General features: G+C 32.5%; 1 protein-coding gene across 3 annotated transcripts; it reads right to left on the reverse strand.

Annotated features, from left to right (window-relative positions):
• Positions 1-863: 863 nt before the first annotated feature.
• On the reverse strand, positions 864-21,505 carry LOC111059147 (ashwin). 3 transcript variants are annotated; one of them, XR_005571744.1, is made up of 6 exons: positions 21,326-21,505; positions 19,399-19,568; positions 17,821-18,046; positions 11,531-11,655; positions 7,845-7,983; positions 864-880 (listed from the first exon to the last, which is right to left on the reverse strand). XR_005571744.1 is itself a non-coding variant. In XM_039432130.1 (5 exons), the coding sequence occupies exons 1-4, from the start codon at positions 21,419-21,421 to the stop codon at positions 11,557-11,559; spliced, it is 591 nt and encodes a 196-aa protein (XP_039288064.1). In that variant the 5' UTR covers positions 21,422-21,505; the 3' UTR covers positions 864-880; positions 11,531-11,556. The 3 variants fall into 3 exon arrangements, 2 of the variants coding, with proteins under 2 accessions (XP_039288064.1, XP_022202462.2); XM_039432130.1 differs by lacking the exon at positions 7,845-7,983; XM_022346770.2 differs by lacking the exons at positions 864-880; positions 7,845-7,983 and having other exon boundaries at positions 8,494-11,655.
• Positions 21,506-21,782: the final 277 nt, after the last annotated feature.

Here is a 21,782-nt window from a genome sequence, read left to right on the forward strand (position 1 = left end):
AATTTATATTTCCTAGCTCATATTGCTGAATTTCTTTCACAAAAGTTTTTTTTCTGCTTGGATTCTGGCCCTGCAACTTAACATCTAAAATTTGATAGTTATGATCTGATAGATCTGAGCTACCTAACCTGACATTACAATCTTCTATATTTGTGAGGATATTATCAATAATTGTCTGTGAAGTTCGAGTTACTCTTGTATATTCGTGGACCTTAATTTCTAAATTATTCATATTAATAATATCTCTAATATCCTCTGTCATTTTATCCTGCCTGGCAAAATCGGTATTGAAATCTCCTACCTACTACCTATATTCTCTTGGAAAGCTTTTAGGAAATGTATGAGAATTTTTTTTCCAAGCAATGTTCTACTTCTCAAAATATATGAGAATCGTTTTGTGAAAGATGAAGAAAATTCTTTCTTTCATTCTTAAGCAAAAATTCATTCAATTTAACATTTTTTTTCACCAGATGAAATGAAAGACTTTCAGCTCTCAGAATTCTCAAGAGTTAAGGACTTTGAGCCTTGAAAATTTTCAAGAATTACTTTTTCAAAATAACGTTAATTTCATGAAAAACTTGTAGTCTATCTTTATGCCTCTTTAGATCAACTGCTGATATTCATTCATTGATAGATAATATTTCCCATAATGAAACATTTTTCTCCTCTAATGATGCTAATTCTACTCATGCAATAAAACTCTTGATAATAGCTGACCATTGCAAATTGTTGCCGTGTTGTATTTGCCAGAATCAGGCTTGTAACTGTGAACTGTGGCCTCTTTGTGATCAATGAAATAAAGAGTGTTGGTGTCCGGATCCCAATGAGGTCCCTCTCCCAAAGTTATCGGTGGGGTAATTTTCTCAACTTGCACTGACATCTGAAAAACAAATTCATGTTGAATAAAATAAAACCGATTGAATGCCTACAATTCTTAATGTATAAAAACCTTGATCACTAGAATTTATAATCAATGTTTTTTATTCGATTCTAACGGAGGCGCTCCCCTACGAATATTTAATGAAGTTGTTGTCACTTGTTCATCTATGTGTTTCAATACTACTTGATTCTCATTTGCATGAATCAAGATGTGAAGTTGTAGGAATTTAATCAAGTTTTCTAAAGACTTCAAGAACTATCCAACGTTACACCCAAGAAATTTTTATAAACGTGTGATTCACTGATTAGTTGACTTTGTGTGGAAATTGACAGTTGAAAACTAATAATTACCGTATCATTTTCGGATGATTTGTATCATAAGTGTAGTTCGATAATTGATTTTTCTGTGTTGAGCGCTCAGGCTGTTTGCTTGATAAAATCTTGTTTTTCGTTTACATTATCGTAGTAGTAGGCTACTACACGATAATCAGTTTTTATCTGTGAGGAATATTTACCACCTTTGCCTCAATTTTTTTGCAATAAAGAAATATCAAATCAAGATCAATGACCAGATATGTGTTAGTGATCTTGTGGGTGTAGGCTGATAGCGTCACAAAATAATCTTACTATGGAGAATAAGTTAGTTTATACTTCCAGCACTTGAATTGAGTAGATGAGTGAATCTAAATCATTCACATTAGAAGTCATGGATAATGATAGTCTGAGGAATGATATACTAGTGAATGTGAATATTATTACAGCCTACATTGGAATGATGCAAAGGGAATTTTTTCATCATAGCTCAAGTAGAAAGTGTCCAAGGATAAATACATAAAAAATGCATTTTTCAGTTTGATTTATCGCGATTATAATAAGTTTTGCAATTTTTTATAACTGGATAATCTAGATTCTGTACCGGTAGTACGAAGAATTCATGGAATAATTCTAAAATTATTCAGAATAATATTTTGCATTGCATTAAATTATCAATATGTAGGCAAATATTTCTACAGAAGCAGATCTCATTCTTTCCAACACTGTGTTATATTGTTGTTAATTTATTTTGTTACAAAACTATAAAAAACAGTTACGGTATAGAAATTTAAATTACTGTACTTGATGTTCAAGAATGGAGAAAATTATCAACCGGTCTGAAAAACGTTTCACTATAACTATACAGTCGTAAGAGAAGTCAGCTATTCTCTATGCTTGGCTGTAATCAATCTGAAAAGTTTCCTACTGATTCAAGCTTTTATATACACGTACCGGTACACTCTGAACACTTCAAGAGAATATCAACTTATCCTTGAATAATTTATTATTTTCGAGTCACTGTATTTAGGAACCTTCAAATGATGTTGAATGCCTTTTGTAATCTAACTTTGAGCACATGCGAAAAAAGGATTTATACTCCAAAAATAATTTATGAGAGCTTCTAATATCATTTTAATGTTTTGAAATATGGTCTCTTACCAAGTCTTCTCATCTATGGCCTTATACCTTATAGTCATATACAGAAAACGACAATCTAATCTCATTGATAATCTTCAAACTAGTTCAAGAGAATCAAGACATCATGGAATGATAATGCTATGCAAGTTCAATAAATTAGCTGAATTCTCTTCTACTTGATAGATAAAGCAAGCTCCATTTCAGATAACCAATTACAGTGTATCCAAGCTAATATCTTTTCAAATCAAATGAATTGTTCATTGGATCATCTTTGAATAAATTCTTCAACTTAGATTCGTAAATGGACTTGTAGTCTAAATTCAATTATAGAAATTATCTTCAGTAGCCTACATAGCTTTGAATTTTACTGAAGCAGCACACAAATGAATAAAGTAAGTTTCCAACCATAATTATGTTAATTTGAAATTATTGGTCAAATTCGTTTTCATTTTTCCTTCTCCAATTCCTATTCTCCTCCCGATTATTTCTAAATTGTCAGATAAAGTTAGGTGGTACTATAAGTCTTCGCATGTTATTCCATTTTTTTTTTGTATTCTCAATCATAGAACACCCGGCCTTCTCGCTCAGGTTTTTAAACCTAGCACGTCCCTCCTGTCATGTATTATTTATAATATTTATGTTTTATTTGATGGCATTTTATTTCATATTTACTACTTTTCTCTTATAACCATTGTCATTACGTTTTTGCGAATTATTGTTACCTACTAGAGCTATAGGTAGTTTTTTGTAAAGGGCTGTCATAATGACATAGGTACATCAGGCAATATTGTACATTTTTTAGGATTATCAATTGGGCTTAGCTAATAATTCGCACATAGTTGAATTCCGTGATACAAATTTTCCTAAGGCAGATAGTATACAATCTATCTGTATTCTATCTAACTTGAATTTTCCTCTCATGCTCAATTCTATAAAAACGCACCAGAAAGAAGAAATATTGTAACTCATGTTTTCCTCTGTATTTTCGATATGTACTTACTGATAATAAAACCTTCTCACTCATAAATATACATGGAGAACTATGAGTATACATTATTTTTTGATTTGATGAGGGTGAGCATATATTTCTCGATTTAATGATTTCAGGCAAATTTTTCACGAAACTACATATAATTCGAATAGGAAAAAATAGAAATTGTTGAAAATATATTTAATTTTCAGGAAACTCAGCATACAATGCTCAGCAGTACTATTTTTACAGTCTTGTACTATTTTAGTACAGTAGGTACATTACTAAAAGTTATTTTTTTCGATTTTTGGTTGGAACTGAAATCACACAATTTTTCAAATTCTTAGAAACGAAATTAGTTACTGGCGGATTGTCGGTCTGAGTGATTGAAGCAAGCATGTTATTACTGTTACACAGTACACAGTACTTCAAAGAGCAAGACCCACACGATATACCGGTTTGACCGCGGAGATATAAATAATCAAGTCTGTGCCTTATTCGCTGTACTCGCTTGCACCTCATACTAATTCGTATTCTCTCTCTTTTTCTTCCCACCTGTTCTGCATTATAGCAATCGATCGACACGTTTATTCAAGGCGTGCTGGCAAAAGTTGAAACCAAGCAAATGAATCTATTGTTTTCCTCCAAAAATCCGTCAGCTTGTCCTCGGTCCACATAATACATTATCAATACAAAACGTACTTCATTGAATAAATTCAATCGAGTTATTAATTTTTGAAAGTTGAAAAATGAGATCAAAGGTGAATATTGGAGGCGGACTGCGGTTTGCTTAAAGAGGTTTGCCTCCTTACTCACATTTTTGCACTTTTCCTCTTCTGGAGTTTTATTAAAACAAGTCTTCCAACTATTATTCAAAAATGGAATTGGCTTTGAAATCAATTGGGGCTCTACAAGTACCAGTAATACTTTTCATATAACCCTGAATTATTTCTTCATCTTGATTGAATTGATGTCCTTGCATATCTCTGCTGGTTGAAGGTGTTTTAAATTAATCGATGTTGAATGAATATTGTATATTTTATATTAGTATCTAATAAATTATAAAATCGAGCCAATGATTACCATCCTCTTAGCTCTGGAAGCATCACAATATTTTAATTAGAAAAATGATGAAGTTGAAAAAATATTAGCAGCCAAAATATTCAAATAGAAGCAGCGATAGATCGATACACTTATTTTCAATTTACACTTATAAATTAAGCAACAAAAGGGTTGTGGGCGAATTGAGCCAATAAGAGCCTCCTCTTCCATTCAACTTACAGATATGAGATGTCATAATAAATTATATACTGTATGTATATATTTAGTAATAACAGGGAGGTCCAATTTTAGAGCCATACTTTCAAAGATCGAATTATTTTCTTGACATCAATATTCAGTATTTTCTAGAGCAATATTTGTTTCTGCACATGATGAATGTCTTCATCATGCAATCAGCTCCCTGGAAGTTTAGGAACCAAGAACAAGCGATAGTATTAACTAAATTAAATTATTCCATTTTTTGGAAAGTTGGCTACACATTTTAAAAGCAATGTACATTATACATTGATTATTAAAATTGTCCTCAGTTTTTATAGAATCTCTAAAATACGCGCCAGCCTTTTAACAGGCTTACATTATATTATTAAGCTGTAGAACGAACTTTTTGATGTGCCCCAACATGTATAATATGTACAAAATACAGATGCTTTCTGCATTTATTTACTATTAACCCTGATCTGGGTAATACAGAAAACACAACCTTGCATTGAGACAACCACTTAGCAGTTTGTCAAAATTCCTACACAGGCCACGTCGGTAGCGTCCTTGTAGAAGGCTCTGTGTGAGAGAGAAAGTGAGATTAGATCAGATTTTATATTTTGAGGGAGAGAGAGAGAGAGAGACCATTGAGAGCAGAGCAGGAAAGGATGAGGTCTTCTGGACAACTAGATTGGAAGTTAGGACGTTCTGCTTACGAAGAAGAAACTAAGAAACTGTGTCATTGTTCAATGTCACCGATCATTTTTGAGAAAGAGAGAGAGAGAGGGAGATGATGTAAAAAGGAAAGAGAGAGAAAAGAGAAGCGAGTGTTAGTTTTACGTCAATGAATTGGTTGCTTAATAAAGTTGGACCGAACCAGTTGCTCCTTGACTATGACCAGGCAAATTAGATCAAGTTCACTCTTTATATCCGAAAGATATATGAACTGAACTCAGTTAATTAACTACACATTTCCTCGAAATATCATAGTTACTTAGCGCGCTGTTAATAGGAGGTAGACAGGACCGTAAACATATTTAAATTCTGTTTATTTTAAGACATTTAAATTCAGAATCTGCTCATAAAAACTACACATATAACTAGTTGTTCAGTGAAACTAATACAGATAGTTATTCTCCTTGACGACTACGTATATATAAGTTTTATTTTGTGTTCAGGTCTATTTCACAGCGTTAGACGTCTACAGTTGATGATTTGCAAAAATCTAATGAGCTATAACGTCATATCGTACATAATTGAGTATTCTTCTTCAACAAATAATAATAATATAGCTACACCGGTAGAGTTTGCCAATCAATGAGATTGTCAATTAGGAATAGAAGATTAGGATTGGGAATACAGATTTTAAATATGACCACCCATTTTTACATACTATATTGAATCAATTAATTATGTACAAATAATCATTGAGGGCTAATGAAGGAATAAATACTTTTTCAGTTAATTTCTTTTAAAAAGATGATAAGCCTTCAAGTTAATGTTCTGTCACAAGAAAAGCTAATATAAAACAGTACACTAGAGAATATTTTTCTATTTTTCAAATAGAAATATTGTTTATTGAGAAATAATTTGACAGAATTAACTCTGTCTATATATCATCGAGGAATGCAAATATTTTTACAAGAATTTATGTATTCTCATAGAATAAACAATCAAGAATAATGATTAAAATCAAGACTATAGAATAAATAGGCTAGATTGCTATTGTAAGTTATCAGCCTATTGTATGCATAATCAAAAATACACCGGTACGGTATAGAAAAAACTCACTCAGTATTAGCATTTTTCTAACGAAAGTAATTGATAATGATATTTTTTTGGAAGATGCACAAACAAGAGTAGGCTTTTCTCTGTTGATGATGAGATGAATTGATAATCTAAAATCATGATCATCTAAATTATGATCGAATAATGCGTTTGGCATGATTTGAAAATGCAACTTTTCCGGCATCAATCTATCAAATATTGATAGTGTACTATTGACTTGGCTGGACCAACGCAAACCGCAAAAATAAGAGATAAAATGATAAGGAACTAAATTTAGTACGGTACCGTATTAAAGCAATTTCAGCCGATTTCCTTGAATTGTAGTTTGAAATTTCAAGAGTGATTCCTGATGATTGGTTTACTACACTGAGGTGAAGAGGGGAAGTTAGGAAGAGGGGGATCTAAACCACAAGCAAAGTCCAAGAAAACATAATTATATATTTGGAATATTAAAAAAAAGTTGTTTAGGGCAAATGAGTTTGTCTTTGATTTGTAAAATTTGAAGAATAATAATAACAGTGAATTCTCTCACTGCATTTTACAGCATTGCAAAATGGAATCAAAAAAACTAATATTCTCAATTCAGTTTGGAATGAAAGGACTCCCACGATTGATAATAAGTAATTTAAGAGAATTTCAACAACCACTCCCTCAAACCAATTATTTTTATTGAAGACAATAGTCTGTAAAACTATAATAATTATCTAGTACAGAATATAATCACATAGTTTGTTGCTAGTGCTTGTACTGTAGAACTACTATTAAGCATTCATGAACTTCCAAGTCAGTGTTTATCATCTACTTACTTTTTACAGGCAAGTAGAGGACATACTTTCCTACTTTTTTCTTATCTGTGGATGAAATTTGTTTCAACATAATAAAGTGTCAGATACTCAAAACAAATGTTGGAGGTAATGTGCATTCTCAAGTACGCTATGATATGATTAGGATTGTCTTTCTATTTATTTAATAGAGAGACGAAGTGGATTTTTAAACTTTATTGTAACATAAAAATGTAGCCTGATACTTCAATCACCTCTATAACAAGATAACAAAATCTTCAACAGATAAAAATTTACCTTACATGAATTGTATCAGAAGTTTAAAATTTTCAAATGCGATAAGAATAGTCACGTAACTCTCTGTCCATCAACTTGGACAGATGTGTGATAAAATTTTGTAAAATATAAATTTAGTATTTGTCATGTTCATCAACTCTGAATCAATAAAACTTTAATCAATTTGTTCAAAAAAATATACTGCTTGATAACATACCAAACAAGATAACCCTCATATAAATTTCAGATCAGTTTCCAACAAAATCCTCTACTCAATTAAGACTTCCGGAGGTCTATGCTCTCATTTCCATAAACGTCCTTGACTTCTGCCAAGAATTTGATGGCAGTTGTATTAACTAGATTGAGCTACTTGCCAAATAATTATGTAAGCTACTGAGTTCAATATGGTACTATGGAAGTATAAGATTTCAACTTACCTTTTTGAATATTATAGTTGAAAAATGTGTGAAGATAAGTCGAAAGGTGTTTTATTCACTAAACTAATGAATGTGCACGTTCACTGTTTGAGAGTCTGGCACCGACTGCCAATGCAAGGCAGGCTTGATTGCGCTCTTTCTAGAAAATCAGTAAAAAATCTGAGGCTCGAACCGGTCCCAACTCCCAACTGATAACTGCGCTCAGGGTCCACCGAATCAGTGACGTCATCATCAAGGCTGCCTGCAGTATTCAACTCCCGGTTACACGAATGTCTCTTACATTTAACCGCGGTTAAATGACATATTCTGACGAGTACGATTTATCTAACGAGACAAATACTTCGAGAATCAATGGTCCATGAGTTGGACGACAATGTGATGACCTCATCGACTACGGTTAGATTTGATAAACGTTCGTGCAACCGGGAGTTGTACCAAAATTCAGTATAAATACATTTCAAATTCATCAACCTTCAGTTCCGTCAACATTTCATTCTGCAATCATTATTTTGAATGGAAAAGTAATCATCAATACTTTTTGAAGTTTCTTGTTTTAAAAATGTATGTTATTTATTAGACAATTCTATTTAATTACGTAACTACAACGTTGATCACGCTCAATGACACTGGGCTATAGAAAATGATGTCGTTAAATTTTTAAATAGTTTATTATAACAGCGTTTTATAGAATGATAACTAGAATAAGCTTACACATTTTTTTACGTATGCAGAACAAATTAAATACAACAGAAACCAATTCAAATTCACAAGAACACCATTTAAATTTACAACATTTTTGGCAGAAGCTACGGAATTTACTGTATCTATCCATTCCTAACCAGTTAAAAATTAATCACATCAAAATTCTAAAGGGACACTACGATTTACAAAACTAGAGAAATTAAACGCAAGAAAATTCAGTTGAAGTTTGAACAAAATAAATTGTGCTCACGAAAATTTTACCAAAGTTGAATAAAATACATTTCACTATACCAAATTCAAAAAACTAGACTATACAACTTAGGTATGGACTTAAGCTCAAGACTTTCATCATCAATAATTTACAATTGATTATCCTATATACGAGGTTGATGTCAGTTTTAGCATTGAGAATTCAACAATAATGTTAATGGAAGATTTATAATCTTCATTAAATAATGTACATACACACATTTATGTTCCTAATTCAATTTTCAAAAAAGTCTCAAAAAGTTGTATTTTTATTTGGATAAAATTTGCAACTTCAATAATGTATGATTGCATAGATATTCAACGATATCTTGTATCACAGATTGATAGCTTTGCTAAACAGCAACATTAATCCCTCTAATAATTTAAAATTTTCATGATTCGAACGCAATTGTAAGTTAAGATTTTGATAACTCATTGAGTTTACATTGTGTGAAAAAATATTAGAGAACATTTGAGGCATTAGAGAACAAGAAAAATATGGATTCAGTGGAATATGAAGTGTTTATCAAGTGGAAATTGATTAGCAGATATCAACTTATAATGCCAGATAATACCACTTATGATACCAGATTTCATAAATAAATAAATAACCAAGATCAATAATCAAGATATTTATTATTGAATCATCTAATAATTATCATAGAACAAAACTGCTAACAGTATTTAATCTTAAATGTAATAGCTAACATCAAATTCCACCTACATTAAATTTTTTTTTAAATTGTACGTACCAGTAATTTATGCCTATTAAATAGCATTATATTAATGCGTACGCAATTCAGCACATAGAAGCCTGATTCAGGTGATAATTTTACTTGGTACGGTTATTCACAAAATAAATAATTCAATACAAGTTTGAAAATAATTACACCTAAATAACAAGAACTCTCCGCAAACTAAACGCTCATGGCAGAAGTACTGGGAGAGAACTTGTATGATTGTACTTTTTACAACCAGCATAGATTGATAGCTACCAAATAACGTTCAAGTTTTCAGATACAATGAAATGATCTATCGGATAACTGTGATGAATGACAATAAAGATTACCGAATCAATTTAATGATAGAATTCACAAATTTTTGACTAACGGTTCGAGATGAATATGGCATTTAGAAACCTTGATACACAATACTATTAGAGAGTAATTCATTCAAAACCCTATTTACTAGTAATGAACTAAACTAAAAATGGGACAATTAGCTTACAAAATAATGTTGGATCAAATTTTCTCGTTGAAATTGTCTAACTCAACTCTTAACTGTCACTGTATTCTTAAATGACAAGAAACTTGCCAATTTCACTTGAATAAGCTACTGTAGGATAGGAAATCCATACAGAATACAATATTTATATTAAAATGGAACGTTTTAAGAACTTTGGAAACTTAATTTATAAATTTTAGGCCTTGCAACGAAGATTTTCTAGATTTTCATAAGATGGATAAATGAGTAAGGAGAAGGAATCTAAAAATTGGGAAAATTCTATATAAGCTATTAAAGCATGTCTGATATTGATCAATAATAACATTAAGATTATAGAAATATTGCTCTATTATTTATGAAAAATCAGATAGTTCATAATGATGATATTTAAAAAAATACCATTTTATCAAATACAATGATATCATTACATCAAAATATTGTTACTTGATCTTACTTGGAGGTTTTTCTTAATTGTAGTTTATACGGTAAACATAGATTGATTACCAATCAAAATTGTGATATGGTACGATTGCCCCACTATAAAGAATGAATCGTTAAAGTTACGGATGTTTTCAAATTATTAACATTATACCTGAGCTTCAAATACTGTTAGAAATGTCTATGGTTTTGAAGTTTTAAAAAATTGTATTGTATAAAGTTATTTATAAGTTAATATCATCGGGATCAACGCATACATAAATTCATGAACAAACTTACTGCCTTGACTTTTTGTGAAGATAATAATGTTAGCAGATATCAATATAAATAAGAATCAACATTCTCACACTCACTCATTGAAAAATTGATAGACTAGTTTTGGTTATTAGCCTACGCATTGCAAATCGCTAAATTAAACTGGAACTTATTAATTTCACTTAAAATAGGAAAAATAGTTGCAATTTGTTATGATGAAACCTTTCGTAATATTGCCAACCGCGCATTTTTATATCGTTGGATGAAACGCTGGAGTGGAATAGTTGGTTCTTGAAGGATATAGAAATACTAAAAGTGAAGATATACAATTGATCTTGCTGGAGAAACAAGTCTTAGGCTACAATCAATGAAAAATTAAAAACTGAATGTAGATTTGTTAACAGTTGAAATAGACATTTTCTACTTCATGGCAAAAGTGAAGAGGAGAGGTGTACTCCTTACAACTTACTGTACAACTTAGTCCACCTATATTCAATATTTTTGCTATTTTATGCCATATATTTTTGTGAGTAGTTTTCCGAAGGATAAGTTGAAGATACTTGTCACCGCAAATGGATATGGCAAGTTCAAGTCTCACAAATTGATGGGGAAATCAATAGCAGCTCTCATAGCCATAATGAAAAGCGAAATGAATTGCAATCCTTATAACTTTTTAAAAGAGATAAGAGCTGGAATAAGAAAATCTTCTTAGTACAAAAACTGCCTCCAACACAGAGCACTAATCTCTGTCTTCAAAGCATTACCAGTCGATAATTAATTCAACTACTAAGAAATAGCAGTCAACAATAGTATCTTACATTATATAAATGTTGCGGTCGAGTAATTAGGGCCAAGTAATTTTCGATCGAGCCTTTTTGTCTTCGGGTGATGATGAATTAGTTGTACATACTACCTTCGAGGGTGTACTCTGGCATTCTTTCGCCTGAAACAAAACAAAAAAATCTGTTAGAAACATATTTTTTTAAATATTCCAAACCTCCTCACCAATTATTTTGAAAATAAAAATAGTCTTCCAATAAAAACATGAATAAATAGTATAAAAAATTTAATGATGGGCTATGTCTTTTTTGTTTTTGTAGTGTGTAAATCGTTGATTCAGAAAATAATATGATTTGGTCTATTTTAATGAATTGGAAAAGATTGATAATAAAATAAATAACAGTAATTGCTTCACCTATATAATTTCAGTATTCAAGCATTTTTAAATTCAAATCTAACTATCACTTCAAAAAATCGATTTTTTATCTGAAGTGAACAATTTTATTTTTTTAAACAAGAAGCAATTTCAATCGTTTGTCAAAGTGGTGGAGGAGGTACATAATGTGTAGCCTGTATTTGTCTTTACAAATAAATAAAAAAACAATGAATTAATAAAATCACAGTATTATTTTTCTTTATATTTATATTACAAGTAGCCCTATACAGAAAAGAGGTAATCACAATATAATATTGAATTGGACTGGGAATTTGAAAGCAACTACAAATAATGTACGTTTTTGTGAAGTACCACAAGTATCATGAAGTATTACATTTGAAGAGCAGATTCTACATAGGCCTACAGAACAGCAGTAGAGATGTTGTTTGAAAGATTCATCCCACTTTTTCAAGGGTAGAATGATGCAACTAGAATAAGGTCTGATAATCGAATAAAGCTGGATTCTCACATACCATTGAACGCGTTTGGTACATTGGAAATATAATTTCCATGTGTTCTAATGGGACTATTCATAATAGCATTGCCGGTTGAGTGAGAATAGTCCCATTAGAACTCATAGGAATAATATTATTTTCACAGTAAAGGTGCGATTCCTTACAGGCGTCTCGAGACGCGCGGCTATAAGCAGGCGTGTAGAAACGCTTAGTTAGGCGTGATTAGAGCAGTTCGTGTTAGAGCACATAACCTACAAATTCATTAGATTCTATGACACATTACATTAGATTTTTATGTTGTAAGTTATAAACGTTATGACGACAGATGAATTAGAAGTGTTGGCTACTATATTGCTTTTACGATTCATATCTAAAGGTGCGTACAGACTTTCGCTCTGCTCCGCAATCGAACGTCACTCGAGCAGATCGATTGATGATCGCAGGTGGAGCTAGAAGAGCGTGTAACAAAGCTCGAGCTTGGCAAGTTCCTAGGTCGAACTAAATAGTTGCGCATACGCGGTCAACGTTTTTGTTTGTAATGTTTGTTAATAGTTACGATCTTAGTGTTAGCAAATAAAATTATCAAAATTATTAAATTAAATAATATAAAGTTATAAAAGCATTTATAATAATAGATACCGACATATAAGTATTTAGAAGAAAGAAGCCGAACTCCCAATCAAGCCTTTCACCTTTTGAAACATTGACAGACATTACCTTTTATAATAATAAAACATTGAAATAAATGCAATAATCATAATATTTATTATAAATTTATTATATTATCAGGCTACCCAGCAAGTCCCTGGTAAAATATTTTATTTAGTTTTGTCACCCGATCAGCTGGATTGGACGTTTCACATTTGTGAGGTTAGGTTGTAGCGAAGTCAACAATAAGAAAAGAGCGGAGCGATCATCCTTCGAACATATTTCGAACCTCAAGCGCAGGCACGGCCCTAGGGACTTTGCCGCCCTGGGCGAGATCGGCAACTGCCGCACCCCCCGCCTTTAATTGTTAATCACGGGTTCCACTCCTTCTTGAGCGATCACCTAACGCCGGTTACACATTGGGCGGTTTCTGCCGGGGCGGTAATTTCGCCGTCGCCGCCGTTCGAGCAGTAGTCTATGGACTTGAATGGAAGCTTACACACTGGGCGGCAGAAACGCCGCGCGGCTATATTGCCGTTGGCGGCAACTGTGCAGCCGCCCACTGCCACTGCGGCTGGCGGTGTTTTTGCCGCTCTTGTCTACGCAGTGGCGTACGTGACCAAATGGGCGTTAACACATTTGGCGGTTGTCTACCGTCGCCGCTGATCAGTCGTCTTTCCCAGTTGCTCCAAGTCAGAGGTCTTAGAAAATCAGCCTTTTAATTTGTGTCTTGTTGTAAAGTTGTTTATAACATTTATTTATTGTTTTAAGTGTTTGTGGTTGACGAGTGTGAGAAAATGAGTAAGTTAATAGACAATAAGTTGTTAATATCATTTGTAGAACAGAGGCCAGTTTTCAATATATTGTTTGAATACATGAGAAAAGTCCAGAACCATGTTTTTGATGTAAAATTCCCTTGTGCTAATACAGAGTGGCTCAAAAACCTCGTATTTTAGGTTCATTTTCTAGTTTTTAGCTATTTCCGGCAAAATCAGTGATCGAACAGAAAAATTTGCTCTTGCCTTTTTTAAGATCATAAAATTCTGAATAAAATGAGATAATTCGGAACTCTCTATCTCCAATGAGTACTGAATTATGATTTTTCAAATATGAGTGATATTTTTAGAAAAAAAAATTTTGATCATATTTAGTATTTGATCAACAATATATCCCGATTACAATCCAGATGTAAAATTCAAAATCCCTCTGGGCGTAAATTTGTGCTCAAAAATCTGAGACTAGGTAGAGCGCTCTATCTCATATAGATGTCCAGGTACACTTGACAACAATGCTCATTATATTGTGAAAAACACCTCATTTTTAGCTTCAACCATCATCACCATCTATATTGTCCTCACAGTTTTATTTCGCACAATGAGATAAGCTCATAAGATTATGTTCTATGAGACAGTGGCGCTTCGTGGATTTTTGAACTTGTAGGAGTCAAAAAGTATAAGTAGGGCTACAACCCCCCTCCCCAGTATAGCCGCAATGGAAAAGATCACATTGACTTTTTCTGCCATAGACAAATATTCAAATGTATGGATGCTGGCATATGAAGGTGCGTACAAATATACGTGCCGCGAACATGAGCAATTCACTTTTAATCAGCTTATTATATCTGTATTTTTACAGAAACTGTAATATTTAGTTATAAAAAGCTTGGCATCAGCTGATTAAAAGCTATTGCTCATGTTCGCGGCGCGTATATCTGTACGCACCTTTAGGCCTACATAAACACAACATGCAAGTTCATAACTCAAAATGATAAGTTACTCACATCATGGTCTACTTCTAATTTAATTCGATTCGTCGATCCTTCTTTGAAGCAAACATTTTGGTGACAGAGTCGTAGAATTTTGCTTCCGTCATCAATTTCTTGAAATACTGTTTTTCAATACACAGGGGAGCTAGTCCATTGAGTCGATTTTGATGGTTGAATTCCTAGTGTTTTTTTTATGCGTTTAAGAGCCGAAAAGGTGCGTTCGGCAGAAGCACTTTGTAGATGGGATAGAGCACTAGATGAATTAGTCTGCTTTTTCAATAAAAAAAGGTAAATTCGTATGGCTTTTGTTGGTGGGGAGTCCCTTGCGGGAAGGTCCACCGCCTGAATATATAATTTGAGCCGTCAATGGGCCTTACGACTGTCATACTTCAGCCGGGACCGACAGTTTAACGTGCCCATCCGATAACACGGGAGTGATCTGGTTAAAAAACTTTTGGTTATGAGAGGGATTGAACCCGGGATCTCTGTGCTGCTACGCAAGCACTCTATCCACTAGACCACGGATCACTCCTGCTTTTTCAATGAATGTCCCTGTTAAATAATTGTCCACTAAATAGTCATTCAATTTAGAAATGCAGTTAATGAAGGAAGAAGAGGAGTAAATCACGACAACTCTGCCTCCAAACTATTTACATTGAAATATTGTCCGTGTCCGTATGGAGACTTCATTAGGTCTTGCAGAAAGCAGAAACATTGTCGGCAAGTCAATCGATTGGATCAAATCTCGATTATTTCGTTTCGATAATCCATGTGGTTGAGGAGCTACTTACGAAGGACCTTATTCAATCATTCATATACGAGTAGTTCCTTCCGCGTCCACTTAGCATGCAGCGCAGCGCTAGTGTCGAATTGTAGGAAAAGATTAGACTTCCTACAACGCTACAAGCCTTCTTATGTTGCAAAACCTTACTGCTCCGTATCTTTCAATTCCGTATTTTCTATAATATTTTGATACGTATTCGCATGCTCCTATAACCTATAGATACACTATGAAGACATTATTATTCTGTATCAAAGTGTAGGAACTTCCTCACTTCCTACATGGAGGAATCGCCCTAGCTATGAGAATCACCCGTTAGTTGACTTCATTTCAGTATTTCCTAGTGGAGAGGCGCGTGAGGACACGATCAAGGATCGCTTAAGGATCAAGTTATCAAAATGAAAAAGTTTTCTTAGGAAAACATTTTTTTTTTCAATCATTACTTTCTGAGACATGAGCGCCTAATGTTTAAATTTTTGGGACAGAACATTTCAAATTCGGTACGAGATGAATCCATAAAATTCAAAGGATAAATTCTTCATGGTAATTTTTGGGACAGAACATTTCAAATTCGGTACGAGATGAATCCATAAAATTAAAAGGATAAATTCTTCATGGTATTTTTGATTTAATAAAACAAAAATTTTCTGAAAATATCAATTTTTGAGTAAGTTATTCAATTTACTAAAAATGACCAAAAATAGCGTTCAGTTGAGTTTTTTTTGTAAATTGAATAACTTTCTCAAAAATTGATATTTTCAGAAAATGTTTCAAAATTTTCTTGTTTTATTCAATCAACAATACCATGAAGAATTTATCTCGTACCAAATTTGAAATGTCCTGTCCCAAAAATTTAAACTTTAGGCGTTCATATCTCAAAAAGTAATGATTGGAAGAAAATGTTTTCCTAAGAAAACGTTTTCATTTTGATATAAACCAGTACAAATCGAAAAAACTTTGAAAAATATCACCATTACAAGAAAGTTTATTTTTAGCCTTTGCACAGCCTTAAGACGTAGACTGCAACATAGTATTAGACCTACTTAACTTGCTAAGTAATTATAACTACGATTTCTACAAGTTTGTTTAACCCACCTGTTCAATTAAGTAGAACTCGTCTGACTTTTGCATTGGGAAATTCCTTCACCAATTCTGCAAGATCTGGGGACTGAACTATTTTATGTTAACTAGACCACTCAGACGTTCCTGGGACATTGTTGATCTTGGAAAAGTCTTCATTAGCTCGAGGTTAAAAAGCTTCTTATATAATTTTACCATTCACATTTGATATGAATTTATTATTTATTTGTATTTTTAAATTTTCCGTTCCTTTAAATTTGCCGCCCCCAAAACCTGCCGCCCGGTCCGCCCAACCCTGGGGCCGGGCCTGCTCAAGCGAACCCTTGCGTAACGTTCATGATCGGAGCGTGTTTGAAGCGCGTGTATCTGTACGCACTTTAACATGATTCTATACGATTTATATGTTATGTGCTCCAGCCGTGACAATTTTAACCAAGCGTTTCGAGTCACCTGACCACGCGTTTCGAAAAGCCTGCTTTTAGCTGCGCGTCTCGAGACGCCTCTAAGGAATTGCACCTTAACGAACACGTTCACTGATATTGATATGTAGGTTGTGGCTTTATAGTACCAGCTTTATAATAGTACCGAACGCGTATCACTACAGTAGATACGTTTAATGAGGAGATGATGCCATAGTTTTAGCACAGTAAATCTGGATTAGCACACAACAGTGACAGTGAACCGTGAAAATAAAATTCCCATAAGTTGTAATGGTATTTATTAATTCTCACTCCGCTGTGCTGAGTGGAAATAGTCCAATTAGAAATCGTGTGAATTATATTTTCACTGATCACTGTCACTGTTGTGTGCAAATCCAGCAGAATTCGTGTAATGCCATTCATTTTTATACAATGAGAATATCTTACTACTTTTTTACTGTATTAGATCAATTTGTGTCGTATTAAGAAGTTTGACAAGTACCAAGATGAGTCTGATATGCCGACATTAATGAATATCATCAATTTTTCGTGACATTATCAGCCTAATATGTCAACATATTTATTATAGATGTTCCAGCTCCTTATTACAATCCATATGTGACATGGCCTACTGTACTATTTATCGGCTAATAAATACCGGTATTCCTATTTTTATGACATTAAAACTCAGCAAATAAACTGAATCATAGCTAATCAATAAAGAACAACAAGCAAGAAACTCACTTGTGAGCTAGGTCGCTTCAAAGCAACCTTAGCTGGCGGTGTTTTCTTCGTTTCAGACTTAGAAGAGTCAGTCGTTTCATCAGACTGTTTTGTCTCATTTCCAGAGCTAACTTTGAGCTTCTTATTGGAGCAGTCAGGAGGCGGCTTCAGGCGATCTTTTGTGGCTGAAGAACCAATGCTGGGCTTTGGAGACGTCAACCCATTGAATCCAATTTTGTAGCTCCGTCTGTGAAAAAGAGAGAAACATAGGCCTACTATAAAATATACTTTCTAAGTACAGGAGTTTTGGATTTTTATTAGCATGATATACTTACATACATTGATACATACATACAATATCATTTTCAACTATGAATGATTGGGGAAGGAAATACAGGCTTCAAGCCCAAAACTGTTCATTTCCCAAATTTAGATAGAAATTGTCCAAAAATAGGTTATTTTTACACTTCATGATTTAATAAAATGATAAAATGTCACACGTTATTCTATAATCACTTGAAGGTTTTGTTACAGCAATCTAAATTGCTACTCTTCAACACAGTATCTCGTCATATCGATCTCTTCAATCCGTCTTTGAATGCCTTTATTAAATCATGCTCTATAATACTTGAATATTAGTTCTTTTGTCAATGTTTAACTTCAAGTACTCTCTCTCCTCTCTTCTTCTGCTATCTATCTATAAATATATGTCTTTACCTTACTTCTTCTCTGTTTTATTTTTTTCTTATAATTTTGTTTAGTTTAAATGGTCGACTTTTTTTCATTTATATTGAACTTATTCTCTCTATTCTTATTTCAATTAAACTTTTTTTCTTATTTTAATTAAAATTATTTATATTGTACAATACGAATAGCATTTAATGATATAAATAATTAGTATTTTATTTTAAGATTTAGCATGTAATTCTGAAGTTTGTTTAATTTCTGTATAAGTTGTTTTTGTTTTCTTATTATTCTTTATTATTTTGTGTGGGGTGCGGTTTTGGGCAGTGTGCCTGTCGCATCCACACTGATTAACTACATTCACTACAATGTATCTTTTTTCAATAAATTGATATTGAAATTAAATATTGTTCTGTCTCCTATAAATTTACTTATAGGTATGAATACAACTTAGATCTTAATTTGTATTTGCCGAGAGTGAATCATAAAAAGATAATTGCTTACCTGAGCACCTATCTAAAACGTAGCAAACGTTGAAGAAGACTTGGAGTACAATAATAAACTTTGCACTTAATGTTACTATTTGAAGTAGGTACTTGAATTGTGAATAGTATTTTGTGAAACAAGATATCATATAATTATGCAAATGATTATTTTTTTCCTATTATCGACTTTGTTCTTAGTAGAAATATATTGTACAGTATAACCAAGTTCTAATCCTTCCTTTACATCATTATTAATATAATTTCCTAACCGTGAATTATTGTGATTAGTGAATAATTTCCAACACTGTTTTATGACAGAACAACAAGTTGGAATTTAGTGATTAAGAAATACGGAAGTGATATCACACTATCTAATTAGGATCCATAGCATGGTGGTTTCCAGAAATACAATGAATTTAAAGCAGCTTACTTTTCTTCTCTGGAGTCAGGTCCAGTTATCTTGCACTTGGTGCTACTCTTTAGTGTGTTCTTTCGACAGCCAGAAGTGATGATTCGCTGTGGCAGAGGAAGCACCACTCGTCTGTACAGGTCCACCAGTTTTTCATTGTCCCAACTTGTCAGGTCACCCGATACACATCGCTGCAAAACAAAAAATGGAACTATTACTAAACAGTAGGATTATATATGAAAAGGAATTTATTCCCAGAATTTAATTGAAAATATGTTTGAAACAAGATAAAGTGATAGTACTGTTGAGTAAGTAGAGATAAATTGATTTATAGAAAATATGTTTCTGAGTCTGATTGCTGATAATTATTTTTTCTCAAGTTGTTACATTACCGTACTCTAACTTTAAAGCTAAATATAATACTTATAGCAAGAGAAGCTCCTGTATTTGAGAGTATAGCTTGAACATTCTCTCATAAAACTGCAATCGCAGGTACTTCACTAAGTATAATTAACTTACTACCTTTATTACCTCACTTTAAAGTTTGATTAATATACAATAATCACTTGATAATATAGTTCGTCTTGAATTCTCAAATATTCATTTTATTGCCAGCCTTATTTAAAAGATAAGTGAGAAGTTTTCTTCATCACAGTTTGATTAAAGAAATCCAATTTTTAACAAGTCAAAGAATTACTTATTGGTGAAAGCTTATAATATATTCAGGGCTACTTAATTTCTTATTTGTAAGATAACACCATAGTAGCCTTTTTGAGAACTTCTTAACATAAGTTGTGTTTTAATTTATAATTTTATATTAAAAAGTTCTCAAAGAGAGTTCCTTGATGTTATTTTACTAAAACAATAATAGCCTACATGGGAAATTGGTCAATAACTGTAGACTATTTTATTCATTTAGGCTATCGTATTAACTGTCATTAATTAAAAAAATTAAGATAAACAATCAGGAGTCCCAGTATTTGTCAAGAGCTGTTTCTACTTCTAATTTGGAATAAAATTTTTGCACTCTTTGATAGCAATGCATTATGTACGGTATCTTTGAGTTTATGACATACGTTATCACAGGTTTCAAGTAGTAGAAAGAGACAAAACTTCTTATCTGCCAAGTTGGAGATGTTATTCAATCATTTTTCACCCATTATCATTTATCATTGAAGGAGAGATGACTTTTTAAAAAATACTTCTTACTTTATTAGAAATATACCAATATTATTATTAACAGCATAGTGTAATAATAGTAGAGTTAAAATAGTAAAATTACTATAGGCCTACCGTAGATAAAATGTAAGAATATTTACAATACTTTGACAGATGATGATGATGATAAATCCCAAAATAAAGTTGGGTAGATTGATAAACTGTAAGAGCAGTCAAAAAAAAAAAAAAAATGAAATTTGCTCAATGAAGCAATTTGAAACTAGCCAAAACTAGTTAAAATTTAAGATCAAACCAGATTAGCCTATTTATTCCCTCAACAGTATTCAATTTATAAAAGTATGCGAAATTGATATAAAAGATGTGTTTTTAAGATAGGCCTAACTAGATTGCCTGAAACTTGAAAAGTTTATAAAACATTTTTCGCATAGAATGGTTATTATCATAAAAATGTAGCCAGATTCAAACATTATTAAAGCAGTGCCCTACTTAACAGATCATCAACTACTAATAGTAAGCATTAATGGAAGGTAAGGTAGAATTACTTGATTGATACTTGAATCCTTCGTCGTTAGCTGGGATGACCAGACTGTGTCAAGGAATACGAGGGGCCTTGGAATTATAGCAGAACTAAGCAATATTGTTGGAGAAATTAAATAAGAATTCTAGTATTTTTAGTATTTTCTATTTAGTATTAGTTTTCTAAATAAGTTTTCTAAATAAACATAACCTTAACACTGGACCGCATGAGTATGTTGAAGAATAATCTTACCGATTTCAAGATTTCAATTAGTGTTGATTTAAGAAGCAATTCTGGCTGTAGAAGTTGCATAGAAAGTGAAACATTATCATTTTTAGAATCGTCCATTATTTTTATACAAATAACAACTTTACTCGGTTAGCTTGGCACTTGACATGCTGACTTGCTCACTCACACGCACACTCACACTCACACTCACACTCTAAAATTCAGGTTTGCCATCATACTTATTTATGCATTTTTTATTTTAATCAACACAAATAATCTGATATAATCAAAAACAAAGAGATTCATCCTTGAAAGTCTCATTCTATTTCTCAAGTTAATCAATAAACGACCAAACTCAATAATCATTATAAATTCAACTTTTCCTTTAAATTTTTTATATTAATTTGAAGAAATGATATAGAACTTTCCATCCACTAATTGAATAAAACTTTATTTTTTTTTGTATTCATGATTGTTCTCT

The sequence above is a fragment of the Nilaparvata lugens genome, chromosome 7, assembly GCF_014356525.2.
Source record: "Nilaparvata lugens isolate BPH chromosome 7, ASM1435652v1, whole genome shotgun sequence".
In the NCBI taxonomy this organism is placed as follows: Eukaryota; Metazoa; Arthropoda; class Insecta; order Hemiptera; family Delphacidae; genus Nilaparvata; species Nilaparvata lugens.